This window comes from Manacus candei, unplaced genomic scaffold (genome assembly GCF_025592945.1).
Source record: "Manacus candei isolate 608988 ecotype Guabito, Panama unplaced genomic scaffold, ASM2559294v1 h1tg000028l, whole genome shotgun sequence".
NCBI classification, from domain to species: Eukaryota; Metazoa; Chordata; class Aves; order Passeriformes; family Pipridae; genus Manacus; species Manacus candei.
Window position 1 is genome coordinate 21,552,865 of NW_026138076.1, and position 26,476 is coordinate 21,579,340.

A 26,476-nucleotide genomic window follows, 5' to 3' on the forward strand; every position below is an offset into this window, starting at 1 on the left:
TGCTGAACAGTTTTCCAGAAAGAGAACTCGTGGCAGAGCAGGTTTCTGTGCTGCAAGCAGCTGGGCTCTGGAGAAGTTGCACACTGTTAGGCTGTTGACTGCTTCTCCTCTGAAGTGGCTGGAGCTTTTCACTGTTCCATCTAAAAGATTAAAGCTACTCTTACATTGAGTTTTGGTGAGTATGTAGGAGGCTATTTGAATTTTTTTCCCTGAAGACAGTAGTTCAAATAGTCCTGTTGGAATGGGAATTGGTCCCCTTTTAACTCATGCTGTTATTTGTTGCACTCTGATTGAAGTGTAAGATGGTAAATATTGCTCATCCCAGCAGGCAGCTGGAAGGCAGACAAGATCAGCTCTGCTAAACTGCCGAGTATTTCAGCCTGAGGAATGAGGAGCCAGTTGGCAAAACTGTAAATGATTCGGGCTGATCTTTGCACCTATTTGTTTGCAAAAGTTGAGATGTTCTGAATTGAGGAATGGATCACAGGATTTTAAATCATGATGTTAGCTTTGGCGGCAGGAACCAGCTAACTGCTGTGTGAAACCCTCTCACTGGTGACTTGGTACGGTGACTGGCAGCTGGGTTATTAAGTGAGATTGAAAAAATCAGAAAAGAAAAAGGATAAGGAATGAAATACCATGTGCAACATATCAACTATCCTTTTATAGAAAAGGCCTCTGGTTTTCCACAGCAAGCAATTTGACATGATATGGAAGTAACTCGTGATTTGACATGATGTTGTGATGTTTCCAGTGGCAGTTTTCATTGCATGAGACTGTGAGCTCTTGGAGGCACAGAACTTAAATAAAAAGAAAAGCAGAAACAAAGACTTCATTTTTCTTGCTAGCGTGCAGCACAGGCATGGGGAGAAATATCTGGTGAACTAAAAGAAAAGGAGAAGAAATATTTTTCCCTCTAGTCTTGCTGCTTCACAGTAGATAGAGGTAATCTTGAATCATTTTAGTGTCACCTCATCCACCTCCTCTAGAAACCTTTCTTGGTTTTGGCGGTGGTTTAAATCATTCCTATTTCACTGGATAGATTAAATTGTCAATGTGTTAGTAATAATGTTTTGTATCGGTTTCGTAACAGTAAGTTTTTGTAACTGTTTCCATGTAATTTTTTTTTAAAGGATTATTCAAATCACTTATTTTAAGCTTTGTATTCCTGCTCTATGTATTTCTGAGAGTTAGGTTTGATTACCAAAGTATATTTTAGTACGTGGGAGCTCTAGGATAGTTCAAAATTTTGCATTTTTTGCAGCTACCACTTTCCTGTAATGTTTGGAATGTTTTTATGGTTTTTTTACCAGTATCTTTACTAGTCTTAGGCAAAGAACTGTGGTCAAGGAAAATGTTATTTGTCTGTATTGCTGGCTGTGAAAATGCAGTTCTTGTACTGTAGTTGAGGAAATTGAAGGTCATTTGTATTTGAGACTCTTAAGTTGAAATTAATCCTTTCAGGTAGTTTTTCAAAGAAATTTTCAAAGAAAGTCTGTACCTCTCTATATGTGAGGAGTGGTTAATAAAAAAGGTTCAGTCTTTGCTAATACTGCTTTTACGGAAGTGTGAGGTCTGCATTTGTTCCTCAGTGCCAGTTTATCAGAAGTAGCAATAGCAACAGTGAGAATATGTTGTGAAAACTATTAGTGTAGATAAGGACTATGTTTCTCCTGAATAAATTCAGGGTTTCTAAGGAAAGGTGTGAGTATATGAAGATCACATATAGATTGTTTTGAGATGGACAGGGGAGCAACCCCTTTTTCCTTATGAATTCATGATGAAATGTTGATGAAGATATGGGAGCAATGAGAGAGAATAGATAATGAGGGAAAATAGAAATATCTTTAGATTTTTTATTTTAATGTGGTATTTCCTTGTGTCTACATTTAGTTCACTAAGTCACTGACTACTTTTGGTAAGTTTATGGGTAGAAACTCAGATTACGTTGAAGTACAACATGAATATTTGTCTCTGGACATTCTCCTAACAATTTTCTTTTCTATTTTTTTTTCCTTAGACTGAAACAGTGTGTATGTTCTCTTTTAAAGACCAGAACAAAAGTGACAGGAAAAAATAAGGCAATAATGAGTTGCAATGTGTTTCAAAAGGATGAATGACATTCCTAAGGGAAACAAAGTAGGAGGGCAGGGCAAAGGTCATTTAAATGCTGGACAGTAGCAGCTATTGTCTGCTGGGAAAAATGAAGGCCAACAAAAAAGCATATTTCTTCTAAAGAGCCTGTATTCCCTGTAACAAATATTCAGAGAAAACAAAACAAACTCTAACCTTCAGCATTCTCCAAGGTGCTTACTTCTAAGACTCAAAGCCGTTAATGCATCCACAAAATGGAAGGCTATTCCCAAGGAAATTAATTATATTTTGACTGTGTACATTTGTTTAGCACAAGGAAAAATGTACATTTTCTAGCTAATGTGTTTAAATGTTACCTTTTTTTTTCCGTGTCCAAAACATGCTTCATATCCAAATAACATAGTAGGTCCTTATTGCAGAAGGCTGGTATTCTGCTTTTACTGTCAAGCTGCTAATGAACTAGCTTGTTCCAAAATAAGAATGAGTACTAGCACTCATTCAACCAGAAATTAATGTTCTGTCTGTTTTCTGGTAACACTGGCTAGCTAAATGTAACCTTACATTGCTTATTTGTTTTGAGAAACAGAAGAGATTAATTTTTTTGGGGGGGGGGCTGTGATATAATGCACAAAACCTGCTGCAGTAGTGATGCTCACTACCAGTGTAATAACAAGAAGTTCATAAATCGAGTTTGTGTGTGTTGCCGTAAATGTGTTTGTGTGAGCGTTTTTAAATCATCACTTGTGATTTTAAAAAGCATTTTGCAAGCTATAATAACATAGCCATCAGCTAGTGCATTAAATATGTTTGAAATACTGATTTGTTTTTCTTGGATTTCCTGACATAATTCGTAAGGTTTTTTGGAGTAACTGGAGTTCCATTGCACATCTGAAGACAACTGATTTCTAATTTGTAGATCCTTTGAAATGCTAGCATAAAAGCAGTATATAGAAAATAGCTAGGCTGATGGGCATTAGCTTTTCCATTTCCAGTTGCCTCACACACTGTAATCCTAACTATGAGTCAGGCTTCAAAATACTCTGTCAGAATGGGAAAGTATTTAACACAATGAATTTAAATGGTGCATTTAAATGGGGGAGGGGTTTCCTAATGTTAACTGCAGTAGTTTTCTGGACTTTGTTAATTATTCAACACTGGAAAATGAAATCGCAGAGCATAGTTTTTTCAATTATATTTGCTTTCAAGTAGGATGTGGAGGATGAGGGGAGAAATGCATACTTTCATTTTCTTTAGTGCCACAGATAAAGTTTTTAACTTTTTGTGCTTAGGCTTTAAAGTTTAGGCTTCACCTGTGTTTTTACTGCTGAGTGCTTGCATGTAAGCCCGGTCATAATATTTGAATCAAGTTTCAGATGCCCACGTGAGGAAGTAAAGCTCAGTCCCTCTTGAGGAAGGAAAAAGTGAGATTGTCTAGGAAGGGGCAACTAGAGAATAAACTACCCAAAAATTTTCAGTCAGTAAAAATTTCATGTTGCAGCGGGTTTGTCTTGGGCCAGATGTATTTATATGAGATTATCTATTGCTAATTAAAATACAAGTTTAAGGGGAGAATAGATTTTATAGGTCTTAAAGCAAGGTACATTTGATATGCGCCCATGTCATATACATGATTATTTCTTCTAAAAACTTTTGTTTGAGTTGTTTATTCATGGAATTTCTTGTAACCCTTCTTTTCTCATTCTCCAAGGTATTTAAGTGGTACTTTAGCTGATCCCCTAAGGTAGGCAGGGCCAGAAACGTACTGCAAACCAGAAATGCAAGAAAGGGAATGTGGAGGTTTTTTTCCTGCAAAGGCCAATACTTTTGTCTCACTCCATTGTCAAAAAACATTGAGTTTAATAGCTTGTATTTGACAACCACAATGCAAAGCTTGATATGGCAATACTACTTTTTGTGGTTCCCATCAATATGCTGTCTCAAGCATTCCAGATAAAAATTGCTCTTCTTACCATTTTTACTTGCGAGTGTCTGGAAAGGAGGTGTGTTTCTCCTGTTCGTCATTTGGTCTCTTGGTGGCTAGATGAGTACTTCAGGTGTTCTATCTAGTGATTGCGTGATGTCTTTTTTTCCCTCAGATTTCTTATTAATTTCAATGTTAACTCATAACATGTTATCCATTCATAAGTCTGCAGTTGTTTCCTATATGGAAAAATGCATGTTTGTTTGTGTGCTTCAGCATGTTGATGTTTGCCATCACTGGTACCTATTGTGTGAATCTCTGAAGTACAAAACTGAGTATTCTGTATTTTGGAAAGGAGAGCCAGAGAGAAAGGAACAAAACAAGTCTGCTAGAGGGAATGAGGACTTTAGGTTGTTAACTTTTTGTCTCTATCTGAAGTTACACCACTCCCTCATCTCATTGAAGCAATTTTGAATATTTATGAATAATTTCTTTTTGTTTAATTTAATTAAAACTTTAGTAAGGGAAACTGAAAATTGCGTATTCTGGGTTGATCAAATGACTAAGACATGAAAACTTATGATCACCGATTAATGATAAGAAAACAATATAATGCAGTCTCCTCTCTAGAAAGCTAAAACAGTGATCATATAATTAGAGACTGTATTATGGTGTATTATAGGGGGACAATATGAAGTTCTGCAGGCATTCTCAGCATTTATTAACCTGGAGGACTTGAGTGTATAATATTACTGGCTTTTAATCTAAGTTGTATTTGAAAGGGAGAGACAGTAGAAAAACTACCCTGTGTCTAAATGTAGGTTGGTTCTAGTAAGGAAGTAATGAGAATAGCTTTTCTGTATTGTTGGAAGGGTTGCTTTGTTGTTTGACTAAAATGCTTTTCTTCTTCAGATCTCAGTATGACACCATTAGGTAAAGTACAATCTCTTCACTGTCTGCTTTTTCTCTGTCTCCAGAGAGAGGGCTTTCTTTTTTTTGATTGTTACTTTTCCCCTGTTACTCGAATGGATGAAATTAAGCACGATATCTTATAGATTTCTGTTGTATTTTTTTATCCCCTTGCTAAAATGCATGTAGGGGAAGAAAGATACTAAGATCATCTGTGGGATGACACTTGTTGAGCCAGTTACTTGTCTGTCAGAAATCTTGGATCTTACCAGTCCAATTTTATGAAAATTATTTAACCTTTGCATGATTTGTATTTCAACCTGAAATCAACGCAAAATACTAACATTTCCTGAAACTAATTGAAAAAGAAGGAAAAGTTGTCTTTAGATTCAAATCCTAATTTGTATTGAAATGTGTCTTATTAATAGCCTTTCTCTTAAATAGAAAAATGGTGTATTAACTATGTGCAGGGCATGCCTTTCCTATCTTTATCCTCTCATTTGTCCTACTACCTTTGCCATCCTTCATTTCTTTAAGTTCTGGATCAAGTTCCTTATTTGGTAAATATTTTAATAAAGTAAATTAAAATGCTGTTTTGGCACAAAGCCTTCTCTGTTCATAGTGCAGGTTTCTGTGGCTCTGTGACATCACTTCTCCTTCATCTTTGGACAAAACACAGCAGAACTGAGCTTTTGATGCTTCTGGAAGGAACTAGTTGAGCAGACCATTATCTGTTACGTTATCGGAGGAATTGCTGAACTCCCTGAGGAGACAGATTGTTGCTCAGTTATGTGGGAGGTGTTGGTCTGGATGTGGAGTGCTTCTGCTGTGGAAGCCTCTTCAGAGGCCTCTTCCTCTAGTCTCAGATAGACTACTTGTCCAAAGCCTTTCTCCACTCCACTTAGCTTGATCTACCCATGTACCTGGAAACTAATGAGGTTTCAAGGGATTTAAATAATTAATACTTGTTTGTATTAAGGCAGTAGAGATCAACTAATATTTGGGGTGTTAATGATGCAGAAATGTTCTCTTTGCTGGAATAAACTAATTGCTAGATATAGTAAAAAAAAACACCACAAAACACAAAAATCAAAACAAACAAGCAAACAAAAAAACCCAAAAAACAAAAACCAAAACATCACTTTATTTGTTTGGCAAATGCTAAAATGAAATTTAAAAATTGGGAAGTTAATCCTTAAAAGGTAGAGTGTTGAACTAACAGTTTTCAAAGTTTAATAGGGCTTTGTTTTGTTGTTTTGTTTTGTTTTGTTTTTTCTTATACCACATTTTTGAACCCTTTATCAGAGTGGGGTATAAAGAAAAGTTATTCTTCCTCAAAGACTTTGGAAAAGAGCAGTTACTTTTAGGGAGAGCAGAAGATAAAATTGAAGACTGACGAAGCAGAAAATTCTTAACCTTTGAAGTGTTTAACTATGCCAGGGATGACCACTTGTAGCAAAGACACGAGGGGAGGAGAGTTGCCAAGTCCTTGCAGTCACTGTGATAGTACAGGTACTTAAATGGAGTTACAGATAGATGTTATTTTTCATCTACTAAATACCAAACAGTCATACGAGAAGAATCTTGTTGCTTGAAATAACTTGTGGAGGTTTAAAACTCTTGAAAAAAGTGCAGATTTCTTCAATTTCTAATGTTAAAAGGTAAAACTTAATTTCTCTATTGCTCCATTCAGATTTACAAGCCAGTTTTTTTGTATTATAACCTCTATGTATGCATAAATACAAACACACCCCCCCACACACACACCCCATGGTAAACTAGCTGGAGACAGGCAGAACTATATTCTGTTTCATTTTATACAGTCCAAACCTATTCAAAACTGTTTTGACTCATTTTTCTTTTGACTCTATGTTTTATTGATATAATCTTAGAGGATTAAAGTTGAGAAGCTATATTAGCAATCTATATATTAGCATAATTTGTGTATACTGTAAAACAAGGCTCAGTAATTCAACTTTGAGTTGTTACTTACTGGGCTAACTTGAGTGACAAAATCTCATCTAAGGAGGAAAAAAGCTGACTTCCGGGAGGCCTTTTAGTTGAAACTTTTTAATACCATATGAAACATAAAGAAGTATCATTATGATGATAGTTTTAGGGATGATGTAATGGGAGAATAATCTGTCTATGGTTGTGTAAACAAGTAGTTTAGTACATTCTGTGTTCCAAATCAACGGCTTCATTTTTGGAAAATCTAAAATCTGTCTTGTGGATGAACTAATCTTCAAAGATTATCACCTCTTTGAAGAGAAAGACTGGGATCCTTTGCATTTCTCTTCTTGATGTCAGATTTTTCTCTAAAGGGGCATTTTGAGTGGAGTAAACAGTCCATTCTTTTAGAAGGCTTTAAGTAAGGTAAGATTTTAAGAATAGTTTCTCTGTGCTCAATCTTGAATTTCATTGGTGTGATAAGACATGATGTTTTAGAAGTCATTACAGCCTGTCTGGTATTTTTAGGATGCAAACCTGCTTCACTGACTTTGAAGCCATATTGATGTAATTGAAAGTAACAGTTCAGAAGAGGCAGTAAATTATTTCAGATGAATGACTGACATATTTAAAGTCTTTAGCTACAGCTCGAGAATACAAACCAAGCTAAAGTCATTATGATGTAGTTTGCACCAGAAGCTGTTAAGGTGAGCTTTTACATGGCAGTACGTGGGTAGTCCTGGTCCTAAATTATGAGTTGCTCTCTAGTTTTTCTCACCTGCAAGAGTGTTGAGGCTCCCTGGCACTCTGAGCAACCTGTCAGAAGTCCATATGCTCAGTGGTCATGCTGTAACATGTTTCACAAATTGAGACTTGCTTTACTGAGGATAGGATAGGAGATGTGTTTTATCCCCTTTGCAGAGAAGTGAAGCAGCCGCTGTTCAGGTAGCTGCAGGGTTGCTGCAGTCTGGATTTTGGTGGTTGTCTTATGCAGTTGGGTCTGCTTGTTACTGTCCTCTCATCTAGGGGTTCTTTTATTATGGAGTCTGAATTTGTAAATCCCTATCAAGGCATATAATTTTATTTAACAAAGCAAATATAAGATAACTTATATTCATCGGTAAATGAAGTGCTCGGTGTGTGCTGGGATGATCTGGAAGCACAGGTCTCTCCTTCCCCTAGAAAGACCAGGTTAATCCCATTGCCTCAGTTTGCATGGTGCTGAAGCTGTGGTTATGCTGTAATTGTTAGCTTGGTACCCTGCCTGAATGTTTGCTTTCTAGCAATTTTCCTTTACTGGCTGATTGGTCTTTGTTCAATACGTTGAATATTAGCTAATGATAAGCTGCAACAGTCAAACTACTGAACCCAAGCAAAGGAAAGAACTGATTTGCTTCCTTTGGCAGAGGAAAAGACCATCTACCTTATTTCTCCAATTTGTGCACATGTAACTTTCTTGAAAGGCATTTCAACTTCAAGTCTTCTCTGTTTAAGAAGGTTGCTTATTTTCATTAGATTATGAATTAGGCCTGTACCAATACTGCAGTGACCTGCAATGCCTCTTCATGTCCTCCGTGTTAACTGGTCCCAAAGTATTTGGGGTTTGCTGGTGGCTCTTATCACTCCTGTGTCCCCTACCAGCCATTTGCAAAAGGGAAACTTGTAGCTAGTGTCAGATTATACATGTCTTCAGTGAGCAGCCAGCAGCACATAGAACCAAGCAGAGGATGGCACTAATGTGGCACTCTGCCTTTTTATGTGCTTGCTTGTTTTAATGCAGCTTGATAGAGAGAGGAGTGGAGCTGGCCAAGACCGCAGGGATTCCTTTTCAAATGTAACCAAGCTAAAAATTGCCTTTGGCTGCACAACAGACATGGAACATTTCATACAAATCGGATTTTTTTTTGTAAAGTCATATCGGATCTTGGAATTTTCATGCACATTATTAAGGTTTATATTCTAGCTCATGTTTAGAGCAGATGTTAACAATAACAATTGCTGTTGAGAACAAGTTTCCAAAGTATGTGTGGCTTTTTTTATTGTTGTCTTTAATATTTTAAAAGAAAATCAATTACATGCTTTTAAAATACATGCTCATTCATAGTGATGACAACACTGATTCGTAAAATGCAGTTCTTTCTGATATGTTTTTATGTTAAGCTCCTCTGTGCAATGTTCAAAGACTCATGTTGAATTTAACAGAAAACATTTGTGTATAGTTAATTTTAGGGATGATGTTGAGATATGGATTGAATTGCTAAAGGATATTTTTTAATTATTTCTTGTGTATAAATAGCATTTCACATGAATGCTTTCATCTGCTGCAAAGAGAATTTAGCAAACCAAGCTGTACTATGTTTTACACATCTGGAGAAGCTTTTACTTGTAACTGGTTAGTGGTGTATTTGCAAAGGCAATGTAAGACAGTTCTTTGTTTACCTGCATCAAACAATTTAAGAACATTCCTAGAAATGCCTGGGGGTTTTTTTAAATTATTTATTTAAGCAAGGAAGAGGAGAGGCAATATCTAACCTGTCTTAACATTTAAATGATTTAATTGGAAAATCCAACTGTCAAACCTTATGTTTGACATGAGCTATTAAGCAGTATAGCTCTGCAAAAACAAACAGGAAGATGTATTAAGCACTCCCAGCTGAAAGCTTGGGAAGTACAAAAACGGTGTGATGCAATGAGCACTGGAGATACTCTCTTGCTTATGTGAGCTAATTATTTACTGTTTGTCTGGAAGTTTAAACTAAATATAAGCTGCTAATGTAGACTTAAAAACTGAAAGGAAATTAAATTTGAACACTTGAATAATGAGATAATAGGTTTTATTTCCTTTAGGCAATGTAATAAATTTGCAATGTATTTTGTCTGATGATAAATGAGGTTTGCAGAAGTGTGTGCACTCACACAGAGAATACTTAGAAGCAACATGGTGTCATACCAAATTTTTCTGAAGGGTAGAATTCTGTTTGAACTGCAGAATGATCACACTGAGATCTAACCATATTACAAGGAAAGTGCCCTGATATGTGCTACAAGAGCCTTTTCTTGGTGTTCCCCAAAAATGTAAGTACAAGACAAGTTTGGGACATTATTTTAGGTATTTTTTCTTTATAGACCTTATGTATTCCTAATTTTTTTAACATTGCCAAGAATTTCTGATAGATAATCAACATACTATTAAGGAAATTTCTTCTGTTTCTTTATATTTTAATTGATATTTTGGAAAAAGAACTGTAGTAGCCTTGTTCTTGCATTTTAAGTTGTGTTTAAATAGAGAATTCATGGCTTCTTTTTTACGTTTAGATTTCCTTCTCAGTCTGCAAAGTTGCAGGTTGCATCCACAAAACTGAAAAAAAGTGGAAATTTTCTTACAATTCCTGTTACAATCATTATCACAGAAAGTTATTCCTTTGGCCTTTTCTTCCTAAATTATGTAAGGACTGTTTAGAAATCCAGAGAAAACTTCAGACCAGTCTATTAATAGGGAAGATTTGAGTTGCTTGTAGAGGAGACAAAACTTTTAAAGGCACATGTGAGTATGTGGTTTGCCACATTAATGTAACCAGTCTGATTTGGCAAATCCCAGATTTCTGCATGCCTTCTCAGAGTTTGCTTCCAGTATAGAAGATGCTGGAAATATATGTTTTTAACTGAAGGTACCTGCAGGTAGCTGTAAACAACATGTTGATGTATTGTTAATGCATTTAGGAATAGCCCTTTGCAGGCTCTATATATTTATATATATTTTATTTATCCTGTCATCCAGGATTCATAACTAATAGAGATGATGAAATAGGATCAGTGTAACTTTGTACTTAAAGTTAATCAATGTGAGAGGAGCTTAAGTAGTATTGGAAGAAGAAGACAGCAAAGAGAAGGATTATAGGTAATTAGTTGTCAAGTCTTTAAATAAAATTTTTAAAAAGCTTAGAAAAGGAAAAAATTAATTACTCCTTAAGCTTTTAATGTGTTGTCAAGGAAGAAGTGTCTCAAACTGAAATTCTTCCATATGTTAGTCTTATTTTGAAGATCTTATGCAGCTTGTATTAATATAATGTTAGTTTCTAAAATATGGATATTTTAATTTATATAAAGTATTGAAACTCAAAAATTATGATTGAAGTATAATTTCCTAGTCCAGGAATTCAGTAACTTTGGGCTGTCATAATGAAGTTCAAGACAAAGTATTGCTTGCTTAGAAAAATAGTGAATTATGTTCAGTGTAAGCAACACCTGGTGGATGTGTTTGGTGATTCAAAAGGACTACTTCCCCAAAGCTTAAAAAAATTAGCAAAAATAGTTTCATATAACAAGTGCCAGAATGAAGGAATAGCAATATTAATGCAAGTGACAGCTTTTCAGAATCAGAAGAATGATAGTAAATAACGGACTGAAGTTACTGTGAATACACGAGTGCATTAAGAAGCATCTAAATCTTTGTAGCATGGTAAGCCAGTGAAAACCAAATAATGGAAGAGATAAATTGTTAGTCTATCAATGTTTTCAGTTTAAGACTTTATGCCTTTCTGGTAAAAGTGTTCTTCTGCATCACAGGCTTAATGGGGTCTTTAGAAACAACCTTAAATACAGGCTTTCAGGCAGTGCAGGGACAGACTTAAAAGTCAGCTCTGTTGAAGGCAGCAAATTTTGAACAGAATATCATTATGTACATCAGCATTTCTACACTATATTTTCCAAAACTGTGTCTGGGATCACATCAAATCCTAAACCTCATCCATCCTAAAAAGAGAGAACAGAGCTGAGTGAAAACTGGAGAAAGAAAAATTGGAATGTCAAGAAAACTTGTCAGGAAGGGTAGTTAGGAGAAACATGGGTGGGGGTGTTGCTTGCCCGATAATTTGTTTCGCTTGGAGCTCAAGTTGATGGGTTGAAGAGTATTTACCTTTCAGGATGAATGCGTGCAACGATGACAGGAACATTGGCCTAATATCAGCGTTGTTTTACCACATGCAAGTTTTGTACCTACATGAATATATATATTCAGGGCCTTTTATTCAGTTGATCAGTTTGATTCTATATAAATAAGCTACAGTCTCACACAAGAGCTGAGATGAAACAACTCATTAGCTGTGGGCTGTAGAGTGCAGGCTGTCCTACCAAGGTGACAAAGAGGGGTGGAGCTTCAGTTTGTTTGCGAGTCCTGCTCGAGGAGTTGTCTTCTATTAGGCCTTAGTGGAGTCTGGGTCAGAGAACTCTGAAGCAGGATTTTTAAATTCTGCTTTCCAAATATATCTCAACCAGTTTAGTAGCATGAATAGTTGAGAGAGAATTAAAAGCCATCAGTCTTTCATTATCCTATCTGATTCTTAACTCTTGGCTCCAGAGCAGTGCTTTCCCATAATAATGCATTATGATTGAACCACATAATTAAAATACTTTTTATCTAAATGAGAAAGTTGTACTTCTTGTAAGTTGTTCTTGAGAATTTATTTATGGAACATAATTATTCTGTGCATTCCCTGTTAATGTAAGTAGATGGTTATTAATTTGCTTATTATGGAGTCTCAAAGGCAGGAAGGCCCCTGTGCAGTGGGAGAATAGTATGGAATTAACTTTCAATGAGATTAACCGGTCTGGAGTGAGAACTGCTTAAATTATTTTAAAGAAAACTTTGAGATCATGGCATGTATACCATTTTACAATCAGAGGACTAAAAACTTCTTTAGGTTGGGAAAACTTTAGCTAGGTCTATATTAGCAAGTAGTCTGCAGTGGGAATGGATCCATAGAAGAAAAACCTTGAATGCTGAGGACTTGGTGGCCACAGCCAGTATTTTTTCAGCAGTAATACTTGGAGCGAATTCTACTCTGATTCCAGGGAATGTTTGGAACAGTAAACCACTCTTGGAGTACACCTTCTATTTTAGTTTCATCAAAAAGTAGTGAATTTCATATACTTTGACTGCTCCAAGATGGAAAAAAAAATACATACAAGAATATACTACTTACTAAACTTGTTCACACATATAGCTATTTGATTAAAATCATTATATAGAAGTATACATTTTCATTTATGGCATGAACATAAATGAAAACTAGGGGCAGATCTGAGACTGTTGATAGTATAAAATATAAATAATCCCTTTTTGTTGAGGAAGAAAAATGATAAGTTTTCTTGAATTGGATAAAAGAATGTTTATGTTTATGTCATAGAAAAATGGAAAAAAATTACCTTCCTTAACTTTTCCAAATACTTAAGAGTAAAAAAAACCCAACTCTCGTATAAACTTGTTTTTTGTAGATACAGAGACTGGTGAATTGTGTTGCAAGTCCAAGAGATACTTCACTTGTTGTTTTACAGAATGACTACAAAGTTCTCATAACATTTGGAGAGGTGAAGGGCTTTTAGTAAAATGCATAACACAACATAGAATTGCTATTGAATTGTTGCTTGAAATAGAAAGAATGTGTATTTTGAAATAGAGGACTACTTTCAAGAAACAGCTTTATGCATTTCAGACTCAAAGCTTACCATTTACAGGCAGCGTCTACCAAATACAAAAAAAAAGATAGGGAAAGGTTTCCTGACAAAATCGTCTATAAAGAGAGAGATTCAATCTGTGTTACAACAGCATAGTAGTGATCAACTTGTTAGTTTCTAATTTCCTCTTCTTTCCACAGTGAACACAAACACAGTTGCTGAAAGACCATTCATTTAAGTAGGTTAAATGCTTCTAGTTTCTATGTCACAGTGAAATCTGTTCAAATTGTTGTAACCAACTAATAATAAAGTGCAAGTGGACTAGAGGAGCAGAAGTGGTGTAAGCAAACACAGACTGATTAGACCTCCTTGGACCCACGTTCTGGTACTTTTTCTGAACAGGTTATTATCCTTTCAGTGTAAGCTTCTTATTGCCCAGCATTTCTAACCCTTGTTCACCTGTCATGCTTAAAAACACAACAAACCTTTTGGAGAAACAACTGCATTTAAAAGCAAAATGGAAAATCCTTTCCTGTCTATCCTGACAGGAAAGGTCTACTAGTTCTACTTCGTGTACTGCTTATGCAATTCTCCCTGCTTCCCATGATGGAGTTACAATAATGAGAGATTTTGTTTCATTTGAGTTGATAGTTTTTGTAAAAATTAAGCACTCTTGTACAGTGAAGGACAGTCTAGAGTTGGGCAACTTGGGAGAAGCTGGAGTAACTGAGTTTGTCATCTTTCTTCATTACTAGCTGCCGTGTAAAACCAGTGGCAATGCTTAATGGAATAAGGAGCTAATTAAAATAAAAACATGGGATATGGTTTTCTGCTCTGCTGTACAAAGAAGTAGTCACATATTGCTGGAAATTTGTAATGTTGGGCCCCTGAAGAGCCCATTCATTTTTATAGGGTAGGCTTGCAGAAAGTCTAGGCCAGCCAAGTGGGGAGCTCCTCACTTGTGCAGAAAGGAAGCACAGAGAGGGTGGAAGTGGGGATGGGGGACACTGGAGGCATTGAGAAACCCTGAACATTTGGATATGGGATTAAGGTAACAAAAGCAAAGGTCTTGTAAAGGTACAGTGACAGCAGATAGAAGTGTAGTGATGCAAAGCTATGTGCCAGTTTCAGACCTGACAACTCAAGACAGGCAAATCGGTTTTGTTTTATGTACTAATACTTTAATGCTAAAACAGATTCATTTGAACAGTTTGAAATGTGAAACATAATGCTTTCTGTAGGCATTATGTGTTCAAGCCTGTTCTAGTAGTACTAAACTGAGCAGAAGGCTCATTTGCTCCAGGCTATTTGTCTACAGACTGGATGAAATAAGCGGGAGGTGCAAACTCTAGCTTGTCACTGCGCAAGAGAAAAATGTTAATGTAGCATTCATCTGGCTCACTCAGCTCTTTTGTTATAGTAAAGAGCATAAAGGAACATTTATCTTGCAAAAAAATGAATAATTTCAGCTAGGATTAGTCGCCTTCTAAAAAGGCCGACCAGCTGCTTTAAGTAGAGTACCATAAAAATGTTTGGGAAAAAAATATATTTTAGGAAGCTTTGAGGCATGAAAATTTTAAAGGATAAACAGAAATAAATAGCAAATAGGGTTTGTCATTTACTCTGTGCATGCAGTGGATGTATATTTGCGTATGCTACAGTGACAACTAAAATTAGCCTCTTTTCTGCAATAGGCAAGGAGCTGATGAAGTTGGGATATTAAAGGAATCAAATTGATTCCAAAAGAATTTCAAGGGAGTGAGTGGATTTCAAGAGAAAGAAGAAATGATACCACTGCCAAATCAAGCTTAGCAAAAGTGCCTCCAGATTCTGGCAACAAGAGTTTGCAGGGAATACCTGAGAAGGATGTGTGACGGTGATGTGTTCATTCAGAAGGCTGAATAAGCACCTGAGCATTTACAAAATAGTGGAAGTGACAGTAAATAAAAATAAAAGCACTCTCTCAGCAGATAGTGGAATGTCAGATGCTATCTCAGGTTTTTAAAATCAAATTCAGACAGGAGAGATGTCTGTGGTTACTCTGTTTTTTGACTATCATTAACAGGGCCATTTTAATTTTAGAGCTTGCAGAGTTTTGGTTGGGAACAAAGTAACACTTGATCATAGTGGAAAGCAAGGCATGCTCAGCTAAAAAGTCATGCTTGTCAACCTTGATAGATTTTCATCAAAAAATGCAGCAACCTCTTAATTTGCAACTCTGTGTTTTCCCATTGCCTAATTTTTGGTAGCAAAGTATTTGAGAGATTAAAGGAACATTTCTTCATGCTGATCTCACCAGGAGTAATCTCACCTAGTCACTCCCTCATTGAGAGTAATTTGTTCACTTTGCTCCTTCTGTATCATGTTCAAACTCCTCATCTTCAAAGCTCAGTAAAATTTTGCTTTTGGCAATCTCATTTCTCATTTATTCTTTTAATTTTTTTTTTCAATCTGTCTTCTAGCCTGGAATTCCCTCACCTTTTGTTGGTGCAACAAGTAAACATACTCATTTGCACATCACATTGAGGGAAGGTTGTTTATATTAATTTTCAAAAGGTAAAAAACCTTTAGAACAATACAGAGCATTACTTTTAAATTTTTACACTGTTGATAAAGCCTTTGGAACTTTTGATACTTGCGTTAAAATATCAGCTCCCTGAAGGAGGGAGGCCATCTGTGTTCCAGTGCTTCATTAAGAAACCAAATATTTCAATCTTTTGCACTAAGTAGATTAACCTTTCTTTTTTTAAAGTGAGCAACCAGAATGTGTTTTGTAAAGTGATTTGTAAAAGGATGTTAGAAAGTTCAGATTTGTTAAAGAATTTTATATGTGGTCAGTAAAATAGATCTACTTTTCCAACATTGATGGCTTATGTTTAATGCAAAAAATGAAAGGTCATGTATTCTGATTGACCATGAAAAGACTGGCAGACAACATACATAGTTCAATTTGTTACCGCTACTCCAGCATAGCACAGCCCAGTAGTATGGCATTAATGCCATAATCATAGAATCTTTTCTAGGTGTTAGCAATGCCCTATGGGTTTATGTAGATTCCCTTTTATTTCTTTCTAATGTGGTGAGGTTTTGTGTTAATATATTTTAAAAAAAAGAGACTGTATTAAACCAAAGAAGGGAGATGTTTGTAAGCATTGCAAGGTGGTTCCTTTCTCTGAGATTGCTGTTGACTGTATCCCTATATCTTTAACTACTACATATGGTGCAGAAATCTCACCAGCTGTCATGTATGTCTGCCCCACTGACTGGTTAGATTACAGCAAGATGTTGTTTTGTGCGTGTTTTGGTGATTTTTTTTTTCTTTCTGATGACTGATAGAAGTTGTTATAAGGTTAGATGGCAGTTCAGTTAGTAGGGCAGATTTGGAATGATAACAGTTGCAGTTATTGATTCTTTATTTGTGTAAGGGTATACAAAGGCCTGTGGCTTCTCTTGCTGTCTCCCATTGAGCCAATGGGAAAGAAGAGTATTCTGAGCTTATATGAAAATTTCTGTTTGTTCTGGGCTTAGGGGTACGAATGGCACACATCTTGCTTGTTTAATTGTTTGGCTGTTTAAGCAATTGCATATATGGCTTTAGACAGGGAAAGTTAATTCTAGATCACTGTATCAGAAGGGTCAGTATGAATTTAGGCAGCAGCAAAAGTGTGCCAAAGATGTGTAATTTCCAGTTTATGTGGAAACCATAATGAAGAGTGAAAAGGAGAGCTGCGTAACAGTCAGGTAAGAATGAATTTAGGCACAGAATTTAACACTCAAATGTGGTCTGTATTTTGCTAGTGTTCAGAGGACTTTTTTTTCCTCTTCTGTAGTTATTGCTTTGTGATTTTATGTTCATATAATAAACAAGCAAAAAAAGCAAATGGTATGTAAGAAACTCTTGGCACAGGAAAGTTGTTACACTTCTCATAACAGATTTTGGATAGGGAGTGAATAGTTATGAAAGGCATTTACTGGATAACTAGGCAAAATGAAGCTTCTTGATAGACACAGAAGTACCATCTAACAATTAGGTATTTTAAACAGTCAAATAGTTTTGTACTCTGAGTCTCAGGGGAATACGTATTTTAGAAAAGTACTTGAAACATACTGTTTCAAAGCCTTTTGCCGGGTATTTTTCAGGCTCTTGACCTTTATATACTTTACCCCTTGTGATATTTTTTAATTTGTTTGCTTCTTTTCTTGCTACATTTTTCTGATTCGCTTTCCTTCTTCTCCCCTCTCCTTGCCCTCAATTCCCTCCTCTCCCCCCCCAAAAAAAAGACTTTGTCTTACCATTATAAAGATAAGTCACTTTTTTCAAGCTGGCTAGAAAAATAGAAGTGCATTAGTGGATCTAATTTACTGCATCTATTTTCCATTTTCCAAATTGTTCTTAAAAAAGATGAAGTTAATAACTATGAGGTAATTTTCTGCACTTACAGGGGTAGAGGAGTTTGAAACAACAAACTTTCCAAAGCACTCATTATTACCTACCTTTGTAACTTTGGATATTCACGGGGGTTTTAATGGTGAGAAACTGGATATGATTGAGGACACTAGATATACTCTAACATCCCACCCCACACTGAAACTTCTTCAGGGATGTTCAGAAGTTTGTGGCAGTTCCGAGTAGGACTAATAAGTCCCACTACTCAGTCTCACAGTTTTAGATGTATGCTTACTGAGAGAGGTGGGTGTCTTTCTTTTTCCTTTTCTTTGAGTATTCTTGTCTCAGACCCCACAGATGAAAGGAGAATGCTTTGGAAAATACACTGCTAGAAGAGTTTAAGTGAAATGAACTTAATGCTGCATATTAACTTGAGGTGAGAGATTAGGAGATGCGCGCTGCTGTACAGTGGCACTGGGACAAGAAAAATTAACAGTTTGATGGAGACATCAAATGCTCATGAGTCCTAACATACCAAGAGAAAACTATGGGGATAGTGGCACTTCCACTTTGACCAGTGATGTTGGTAGAAGAGCTTGTAAGAGCAAATCTTTAAAGAAATCATTGCTTTTGGAAAAAGCTATTTTATGTAAACATCCTAGCTCAACGTAGTGCACACTTTAAGGTTTTGTTTAGATTCTTACAAGGATCTGGGGTTTTTCAAAGCAAAAGGTTTTGTAGTAAACAATTAATCAAAAGGTGTTTAAACACTTGGAATTGTTTGATATGCAAATCAGTGGGAATACAGACCTGAATTCTCTTCTACATCTTGAAAGTTACCTCCTCAGTTTTTCCTACACAGAGCAGTTTCCTCACTCTTCATTTTGTTTGCTCGTGGGAAGAAGCAATCTTGTACCTGTCAAGTGCATACAGGTAAAATATTTGGAGACACACTGTGTGCAGGATATAATTATTTTCTTCTCCTTTTTCCTATTTTTACTTACTTGTTTTGTTAGTTTGAGAGCTTAGTTCAGTGGAAAGTGTTTGGACTTTTCTTTACTTAACAAACCTTGGGAGAGCAAGTAGCTGAGAGCTTTGTATTTTGGATAGGCAAAGAAAAGAAGGCAGCATTCTGAAGACACTAATTTTTTCTTTTGAGAAAAAGTTTTTACAAAGACAGGTGTTACACAGAAAGGGACTGGGCAAAGTGCCTTTGGAAAGCTTTGTAACTGTCCCTTTCTAACCTTACATATTCTTAATCTGATTGCTTAGGCCTTAAGGCAACATTTTTAAATTCCTTTCATTCTTCTGTATTCCAGCTTTTAATTTCAAAACAACTTTGTGGGAGTTGCTCATGCTTATATTAAACAACCTTATGTTTATTTCTTAACATCAGACACAAAAAAATGCCAAAATGTTTTCTTCTGAAAGCTGTTAAGACAGAGGAAGCAAAAAGGACTTGATTAAAATGACTACTTTAAGTAGGTCATTGATAGTTTACCTCAAAAGAACACATAAAAACTGCTTACATGATTAAAGGAGCTACTCTTCTGCTGTAAAATATAGGTTTCTCTGAGACTGTGCTGTGAAATTCTTCTGCAGGTTCCTGAGAACAAAGTTAACTGATAAAGTCCTCAAAAGAGACATGCAAAGAGCTCTAGGAGCACTGAGCATGTCAACCTGCATTAGGTGGCTGAAGCCTTGAAAATTAATAAAGACTACTGAGGTATTTCACACACTATTACATCTACAGCTAGTACTGGTGTTACTTATCATGTGCAAACATTAGAGAAAATTTACCATATTCTGTAATAGTTGGCTACCAGCAGAGAAGTTTTGCAGATCTGAAGAATTTTTAACTTTGGTTGAATTAAGTAGTAGTAAAAATATAATCCCATTTCTTCATTTGTCAAGATCCTAAAATTTTTACTGATTACAGTTATTCAGCTTTTCCAAAAGTATAACAAAAGTGTTGACTTGATCATGTTTTTTATCCTGCACCCTGATATTTTTCCTAAAGAAGTCTTTCTTCAAAATGATTATTGTTATGTAGGTCATGGATAAGTTACACACAGATGGGTTTCAAACATGATCTCTTTAATCAGACTAACCTGGCTAGCTAGTTTCCTCTCAATGCTCATGTTCTACTTTTATTAAAATCAAAAGCTGTACCAATCTGTGAATAACCATACTTGAATATGGAATTTCAAAACAACTTCAAATTTTTTACTCTTTTAAGTCAAATGTTTGACTTAAGTCAAAGTCGCTGCACACATGCTTTGTGTGCAGAGAAAAATGAGGTTTAGTAGAACTGTATCATTAGAAACCAGTAGAAATTAATATACTTATCAACATTGCTCACTTCCTTCATCTAGTGAACTAATATATAAAAAACTACTAGTTTACTGTATTCAGTCAAGTGATAGTAATTCATATTAGATGATACCAAAGGTTTGTTTTTATGGTCATTACAGTATACTGGCAACTTGATGCAGCCTCTTGACATAAAAATATCTTACTTTTTTATCATCCAGATAGCAGGAACCTCAGAGATGCTTTAACTTGAAATAATTTCATTTGCACTGATGACCTCAGCAGTCTTCTAAGATACTTCTGATGGCAGCAGTATCTAAAATTGATTCCACTAACAATTTACTGTCAGATACACATTAAAAATGCTCATTAGCCTTTCTTTGCACAAATCTGACCTTTTTTGTATCGTTCCTTAGATGAGAAAAGTAAATGAAAGGAGGCAGCTTTTAACATTCTTCTTGGATTGTGGAGACACTTTGTGTTCTGGAACTCGATAAGAACCAGGGAGACTTAGTTTCAAATATAGGTTGGTCTGTTCTGCAAAGCTGAATATTTATATTGTTCAGGTCCAATATACCTGTATCTTAACAGAGGGAGCACATTTTCTTCCTTTAAAAGGAAATCCTACTTAAGGAAACTCATCTTTTAATATAAGCAGTTTCAGAAGGTCTTCAGTGAAATATTCTCATAAGCTCTGTCTCGATGTGAAAATTTAAATGCAAGTACAGAGAGAACAAAGGAGGCTGAAACAAAGAAAACTGAACCGCACAGATCAGGTGGCCTTAAATTAAGACTTGAAAATAGTTATTTGAGCCAGTGAGATGAAAGAGATGTGAAAAAAATATAGATGCAAAAAGGGATGTTCTTGCATGCAGGACTGGACAGCTTAATGAAGGCCAAAGAAGGCAAGAAAGCAAATATACACATTAAAAAAAAAAATAGAAAGGATGCATTTGAAAGATTTGAGTCAAGAAGGCGATAATATGAAAGAGAATAGATTAGAAGATTAAAAGAAACAATATTGTCCTTTAAAAGATTTGAATGACTAGGAGTCTGAAGAGGAAATCTTGGGTATACCTGTACCTACTGGAGAATGTACACGTAAAGAACTCACTTGATCCAAATCTGCCTTGCAAACAAGCTTTGGCTGCAGCATATTAACAAACTCCATTCCTTATATAAAGGCAGATTTCACTGGCAATCAAGTATGTCTTACAATACTGGTTCTTTTGGAGGGGGGGAAAGAGCTGACTGAAAAAGTACCTCTGTAGCACTAGACTTACTGCGCTTTCAATTGCTATGTAATTGAATTTTTGTGATTGTTTCTTGTCTTGTCCTGATTATTAGTGTGACTGGTTTGATTTAGGAACTGCATGGAAAGAAAATAAAAATGTAAGTGAAGAAAAACCAATTTTCTGATTTTCCTTGTAAGAAAACTGCGAATAACTGATGGTTATTAAAGATCCTCTCACAACGTGGATTAAAATGATAGTAACTTCCAGTTTTTAGATTTTCTGTAAAGAAAGGTAGACCTAGAAATTGCTGCTGAGGCTGGCTTGTTTTGGAGGTTGATAGAGGTTTTGTTGTCCATGTAGACAGTTTCAGAAAGCTGTTTTTGTCTGTCTTACTACTAACATAAAAAGTACTTCTATAAAAAGAGGATTTCCTGGCCTCTTGAAGACACTCAGTGTCTAAGAACCTCAGACAGATGAAAGCAGCACAGATATTCTGGGTAAATTCAACTTGCTCACAGGAAAGCCCAGGCCATTTCCCAGTCTTGCAGCCAGAGAACAGGGAATGCCTTGCTTGCTTGGAAAAGTGACAACCGGCAGCACCGTGTCTGGGGAGGCTTGGAAGGAAACAGAGATACAGATGTCCCAGTATCTCTTCCAATAATTTCTTAGAGTGGTTTTACTATTTTTGCTACTTTAGTTTATGCTGGTTCTCCAAGTGCAATAAGTTATAGAATGAACACTGTTTTATGCCAGTGTAAGCGTATTTACATTTGGGCTTCTGCCACTGAAACTCCTTTTTAAAGGAAATCTCTTGTGTTTCAGTGCAGGCATGAGTTTCTCTTGGCTTAAGCTTATGAAAAATACATACAGTTGCATATTGTCCATTAAAAAAGTAAAGTAGAGTTTGAAATAAGGTGACTGAAAACAAAGTATAAACCCAAAGAGCAAAACTGTGAGTTCTTTAAGTTTCTGAGACAAAATATCTGGGTTAGGAGAAGAAATTTGAGGAACTTGAGCCTCATATATATGAATGCATATGCATTTTTTCATATTCTTGTTAAGCCACTTGTTTTGATGTCATCATATATTATTTTCTTTAAAGGAATCTGGCATGTGAAATGTATGTATATCCATGCCTTAGCTAAAAATTAATTTAAATTATTTGTATAATGCAGTATCATTAGAAGTTCAGATATTTTTGCATAAAGATTTTGCATAAGGACTAAGGAAATAATTCTAAGAAACCTATTTTTTTGTGGAGTCTGAGTTTTATATTTTAATTTCCTAAAATGGTTTTTGTCTGGGTTTTTGCTGTTGTTGTTGTTGCTGGCAGGGTAAGTGGCAGCTGTAAACCTAAGGGTAGGCTGCAAAGTTTTTCTCCAAAGCCTTCCTTTCATGTTTAGCCAAGTGAGAGACACAGAGTGAAATGTAAACTCCAGCTCGTTGTATCCTCATGGCCATCTCTCCTGGTGATCAGCCGGAGGGGCAGAGGGGGGGCTGGAGCTGCCTAAGGCTGCTGAGCTCAAGGGCCCAAAGGCACTGGCCATGAGCCGCAGCTCCCAGGTTGCTCAGATGAGGAGGAATGTGAACATGGTGCTTGAGGGCTCTTGATACTGAACCCCTGAGAACGGTGCTCTCCATTGCACCCGCTTCTTCTCACGTCATCCTTCCCCTGGAACAGAAGGAAAAGGCATTCACTTCTCTTGTGAGTCATTTAACTGTTTCTCTTTAATCCCTGGCAGGCCAACTGAGAGCTGTGTGTTTTGTTGAACTTTGTTCTGTTAGAAATTATGGACTGGAACCATTTCTATTTAACGTGGGAAACAGGCTTTGCAGAAACTCAACCTATACACTGGGAAAGGAACTTCCTATAAAACATAAACAGATGTTTGTACATTTGAATGCAGAATTGTTCATGAAAGGCTTTGTGATAAACTTCATAAATGCAATATTGAGTTCTAACAATTAAATGATGACTAATTGATGAGTCTGATCACTTTGACATGATCTACTTAGCTGGCACTTCTGATTTGTTTTGATGTGTTTCATTTTTAAAAATACTTTTTTTCCAACTGTACTTTATACACAGAGCTAATCTAAAAGTTATTCCTCACTATGGGGACACAGAAAGATATATCCCTGGACAATGAGGTGATTCCTGGGAAAAGTCATCTATTACTTCTGGTGCAAGAGAGATGTGTATGTCCTGGACTAGCCATAATCGCTTGAGGCCCTCTTTCTACCAAGTATTTCTTGACTCGTAATCACTGAAGGGCTGTAATTTTTGTTTCCTTGTTTGTTGTTGTGATGGAAAGGGTTAAGCAAACAGTGTGTCCTCTCTTGTTTGGAGGTGTTTCTTTTTGCTTCCTCTCCCCGAGAGTTCTCTCTCTGGACTTTGTTCTTACTCCATCTACACTGACCGCTTCCTTCATTGTGTCTGTTTACTCTGCAGAGAGCACATAAGACTGAAAAATACATATGTATAATATTTTTTAGTTCTTCTATTGTGACCATTAATTTTCCTCTCAGACAGTTGAGGCCCACAAATTCTCTAGTTGATGGTTTTTTCCCTATCCAGGATTGTACAGAGCATGCCAGTGGTGTACACATTGTGCACTGATGCAATTAAGCGTAATCATGAAGAAAAATATTGTTTACTTCAGTCTGAAGATCACCAATTGTGAACAATTGCATGAATCCTACTAATATAATATTTTTCATACCGATCCTGGATGCAATAGAATGATCTGTTATTTTCCTGTATTCATATGTAAATCATACTCCAGTGTACCTATGTACACCTTTGACTCTTTTTATATTAAAAAATCATTAAATAAGGTAATTTTTGAGATGTAATGTATCCATTTGAGACATTATTAATATACTTGCACAAAAAATAAACTTGTCCAAACAAATTCGATTATATTGAAAGATAAAATTTTAAGTGTTAAATGTGAAATGAATTATCAACTCTCTGCCCAATGGGACAGACTCAAAGTGATAATTCCTTCTGAGAATTTCCTTGCATTGGGTATGTACCTCATGGCATATTGCAAATGGAATTCCAGTTTACAATTTGAGCTGTTAGAGGACTTGAGAGGAGAGACATACCATGGAGTAGATTTGGTGAATAGGATTGCCAACATTGAATTTCATTAAAATTTGCCTTTTCCATAAAGGTTGGCATCACAGATGTGAAATACCATGCTCTATGTGACTATAAATGCTACCTTTGCTTTGGAAAGACTGTATTAGTAATGCAGGTTACTGCTGTTCATATCATTAAGGAGGTGAGCACCCAAACTTTTATTTAAAGTTGGAGAGAAAAGAGAGTTCTGAAGGCAGCATCCCTAACTCTAGAGTTGTAGAGTTTTATGGCTCACTCTTGCAAAATTTGGAGGCACAGGCTGAGCAGTTGAAAAATAATACTTGCCATGTATATAAGGGAGGGTGACAGTATTAAATTGTAAGCATTCTGACATGCATTCAAGAGCAGCACCAATGACCTATAGTTTTCAGATATTATGGAGGAATCAAGAAACCCAACGATAACACACCTTCAACAGATATTTTCCAGTAATTCTTTTTAGCCGTGGATTTAAATAAATAATTGAACTAAAGGACTTGCTCCAGGATGAAATTTCTCACCTTTAATAAAGTGAGATTTGTTTTTCAAGCTGGAAAACACCTCTGTTATGTCCTCATCCTTAGCATTCTCTGCCCATGAAGTAAATAAGGTAAGGAAGAGAAGAAAGTCAGGCAGGAAAAATGCCTTCAAGGTCTTGTAGCAAATTTTTTATTCTAGTGCTGTATTTTTTTGCAGCATTTTTTCTGTCAGATCTCTCAAGTGGTCAGGTTGCTTTCCAGTTTGTTTGTTTTGGTTTGGGGTTTTTTTTAATGTTTAAGTTTAGTGAGTTAGTACATGAGGGTTAAAGTGTTATGGTTTTTTGCTTCTCTTGTGTCTAGCAACATTGTAGAAGTAATAAAAATAATAATGAAATTCAGGGAGATATTAAGACTGCATAAAACTGAAACTCTTCCTACGTGTTTGGGTAAAATCAGTAGAACCGTTGCAATAGAATATTTTTATTGTGTGTAATTTTACTTTTCAATTTTATGCAGTTTCATTCATAGTCTCCAAAAAAAAAATCTGTTTAGTAATGCTTATCAAATTCTAGTGATTTATTATTTTTTTCTTCTTCTTTAGGGTGTACCTCAGTTACCATGTGCCAAAGCATTGTATAACTACGAGGGAAAAGAACCTGGAGATCTTAAATTCAGTAAAGGAGACATCATCATTTTACGTCGACAGGTGGATGAAAATTGGTATCATGGAGAAGTCAATGGCGTCCATGGCTTTTTTCCTACCAATTTTGTACAGATTATTAAACCTTTACCTCAACCTCCACCTCAGTGCAAAGCACTTTATGACTTTGAAGTAAAAGACAAGGAAGCAGATAAAGACTGTTTACCATTTTCAAAGGTAAAAAGAGAATACAATTGCTATTTTATTTTAATAATTTCAATCACTTGGATAAGAAATAATATAACTGTTTTGTAGTCTTGTCTGCATTTTTTAATGGAGCTTCACAAATATGAAAAGGGCAAGTAATTCTAGAAGTGTTTCTCCTATGTTGATTAGTTTTGCCTTCTCTTTCTAAATTACATATAATTTCTCTGAGGTTTTATTTCTGAGAATGCAGTTTTTCATAATTGCAGTAGTGATGCTCTTAATTTATGAGAAATAACCTATGTTACGAATTAAAAGCATTCCATCTTCTAAAGAAACACTCAGATTGTAGATTTGAAAGAAGTCATATCACTTACCAATGTTCTTAAGTACTTAAGTAGAAAAGCAACATCTAGGGAAGATTAAGTAATGAGTCAGTTGAGAAGGAAAAGGATTGTGGTTCTATTGATTAATGCCAAGGACTTAAAGGGGGGCTGATGAGTAACATGGACTGAACATGACAGGAAGTCTGGCACTATGGACAAAGTGTCCATAGTGAGACACTGAGATGTGGGCAGTTAGTTGAACTCTGACAAAATAGGAAAAGGAACAGCTTGAACTGACTTCAACCCCAGAAGTGGCACGTTTCTGTTACAGAGTGCCGCCTTTGCCATTCTTGTCCATGTACTACCTTCTCTGATTACCCCTGTGTTATGGAGGAAAATTAAATTAGAAGATAAATTAGTGCTGGGAGACATAATCAC

At 35.9% G+C, this 26,476-nt stretch overlaps 1 protein-coding gene across 2 annotated transcripts in view; it reads left to right on the plus strand.

Moving 5' to 3' along the window:
- The window catches only part of SH3RF1 (SH3 domain containing ring finger 1), an 85,722-nt gene that overhangs the window by 27,089 nt on the left and 32,157 nt on the right, over positions 1-26,476 (plus strand). For both annotated transcript variants that reach the window (XM_051790174.1, XM_051790175.1), the window contains exon 3: positions 25,470-25,745. In XM_051790174.1, the coding sequence (XP_051646134.1) occupies positions 25,470-25,745 (276 nt within the window). The remainder of the gene's footprint in view (positions 1-25,469; positions 25,746-26,476) is intronic.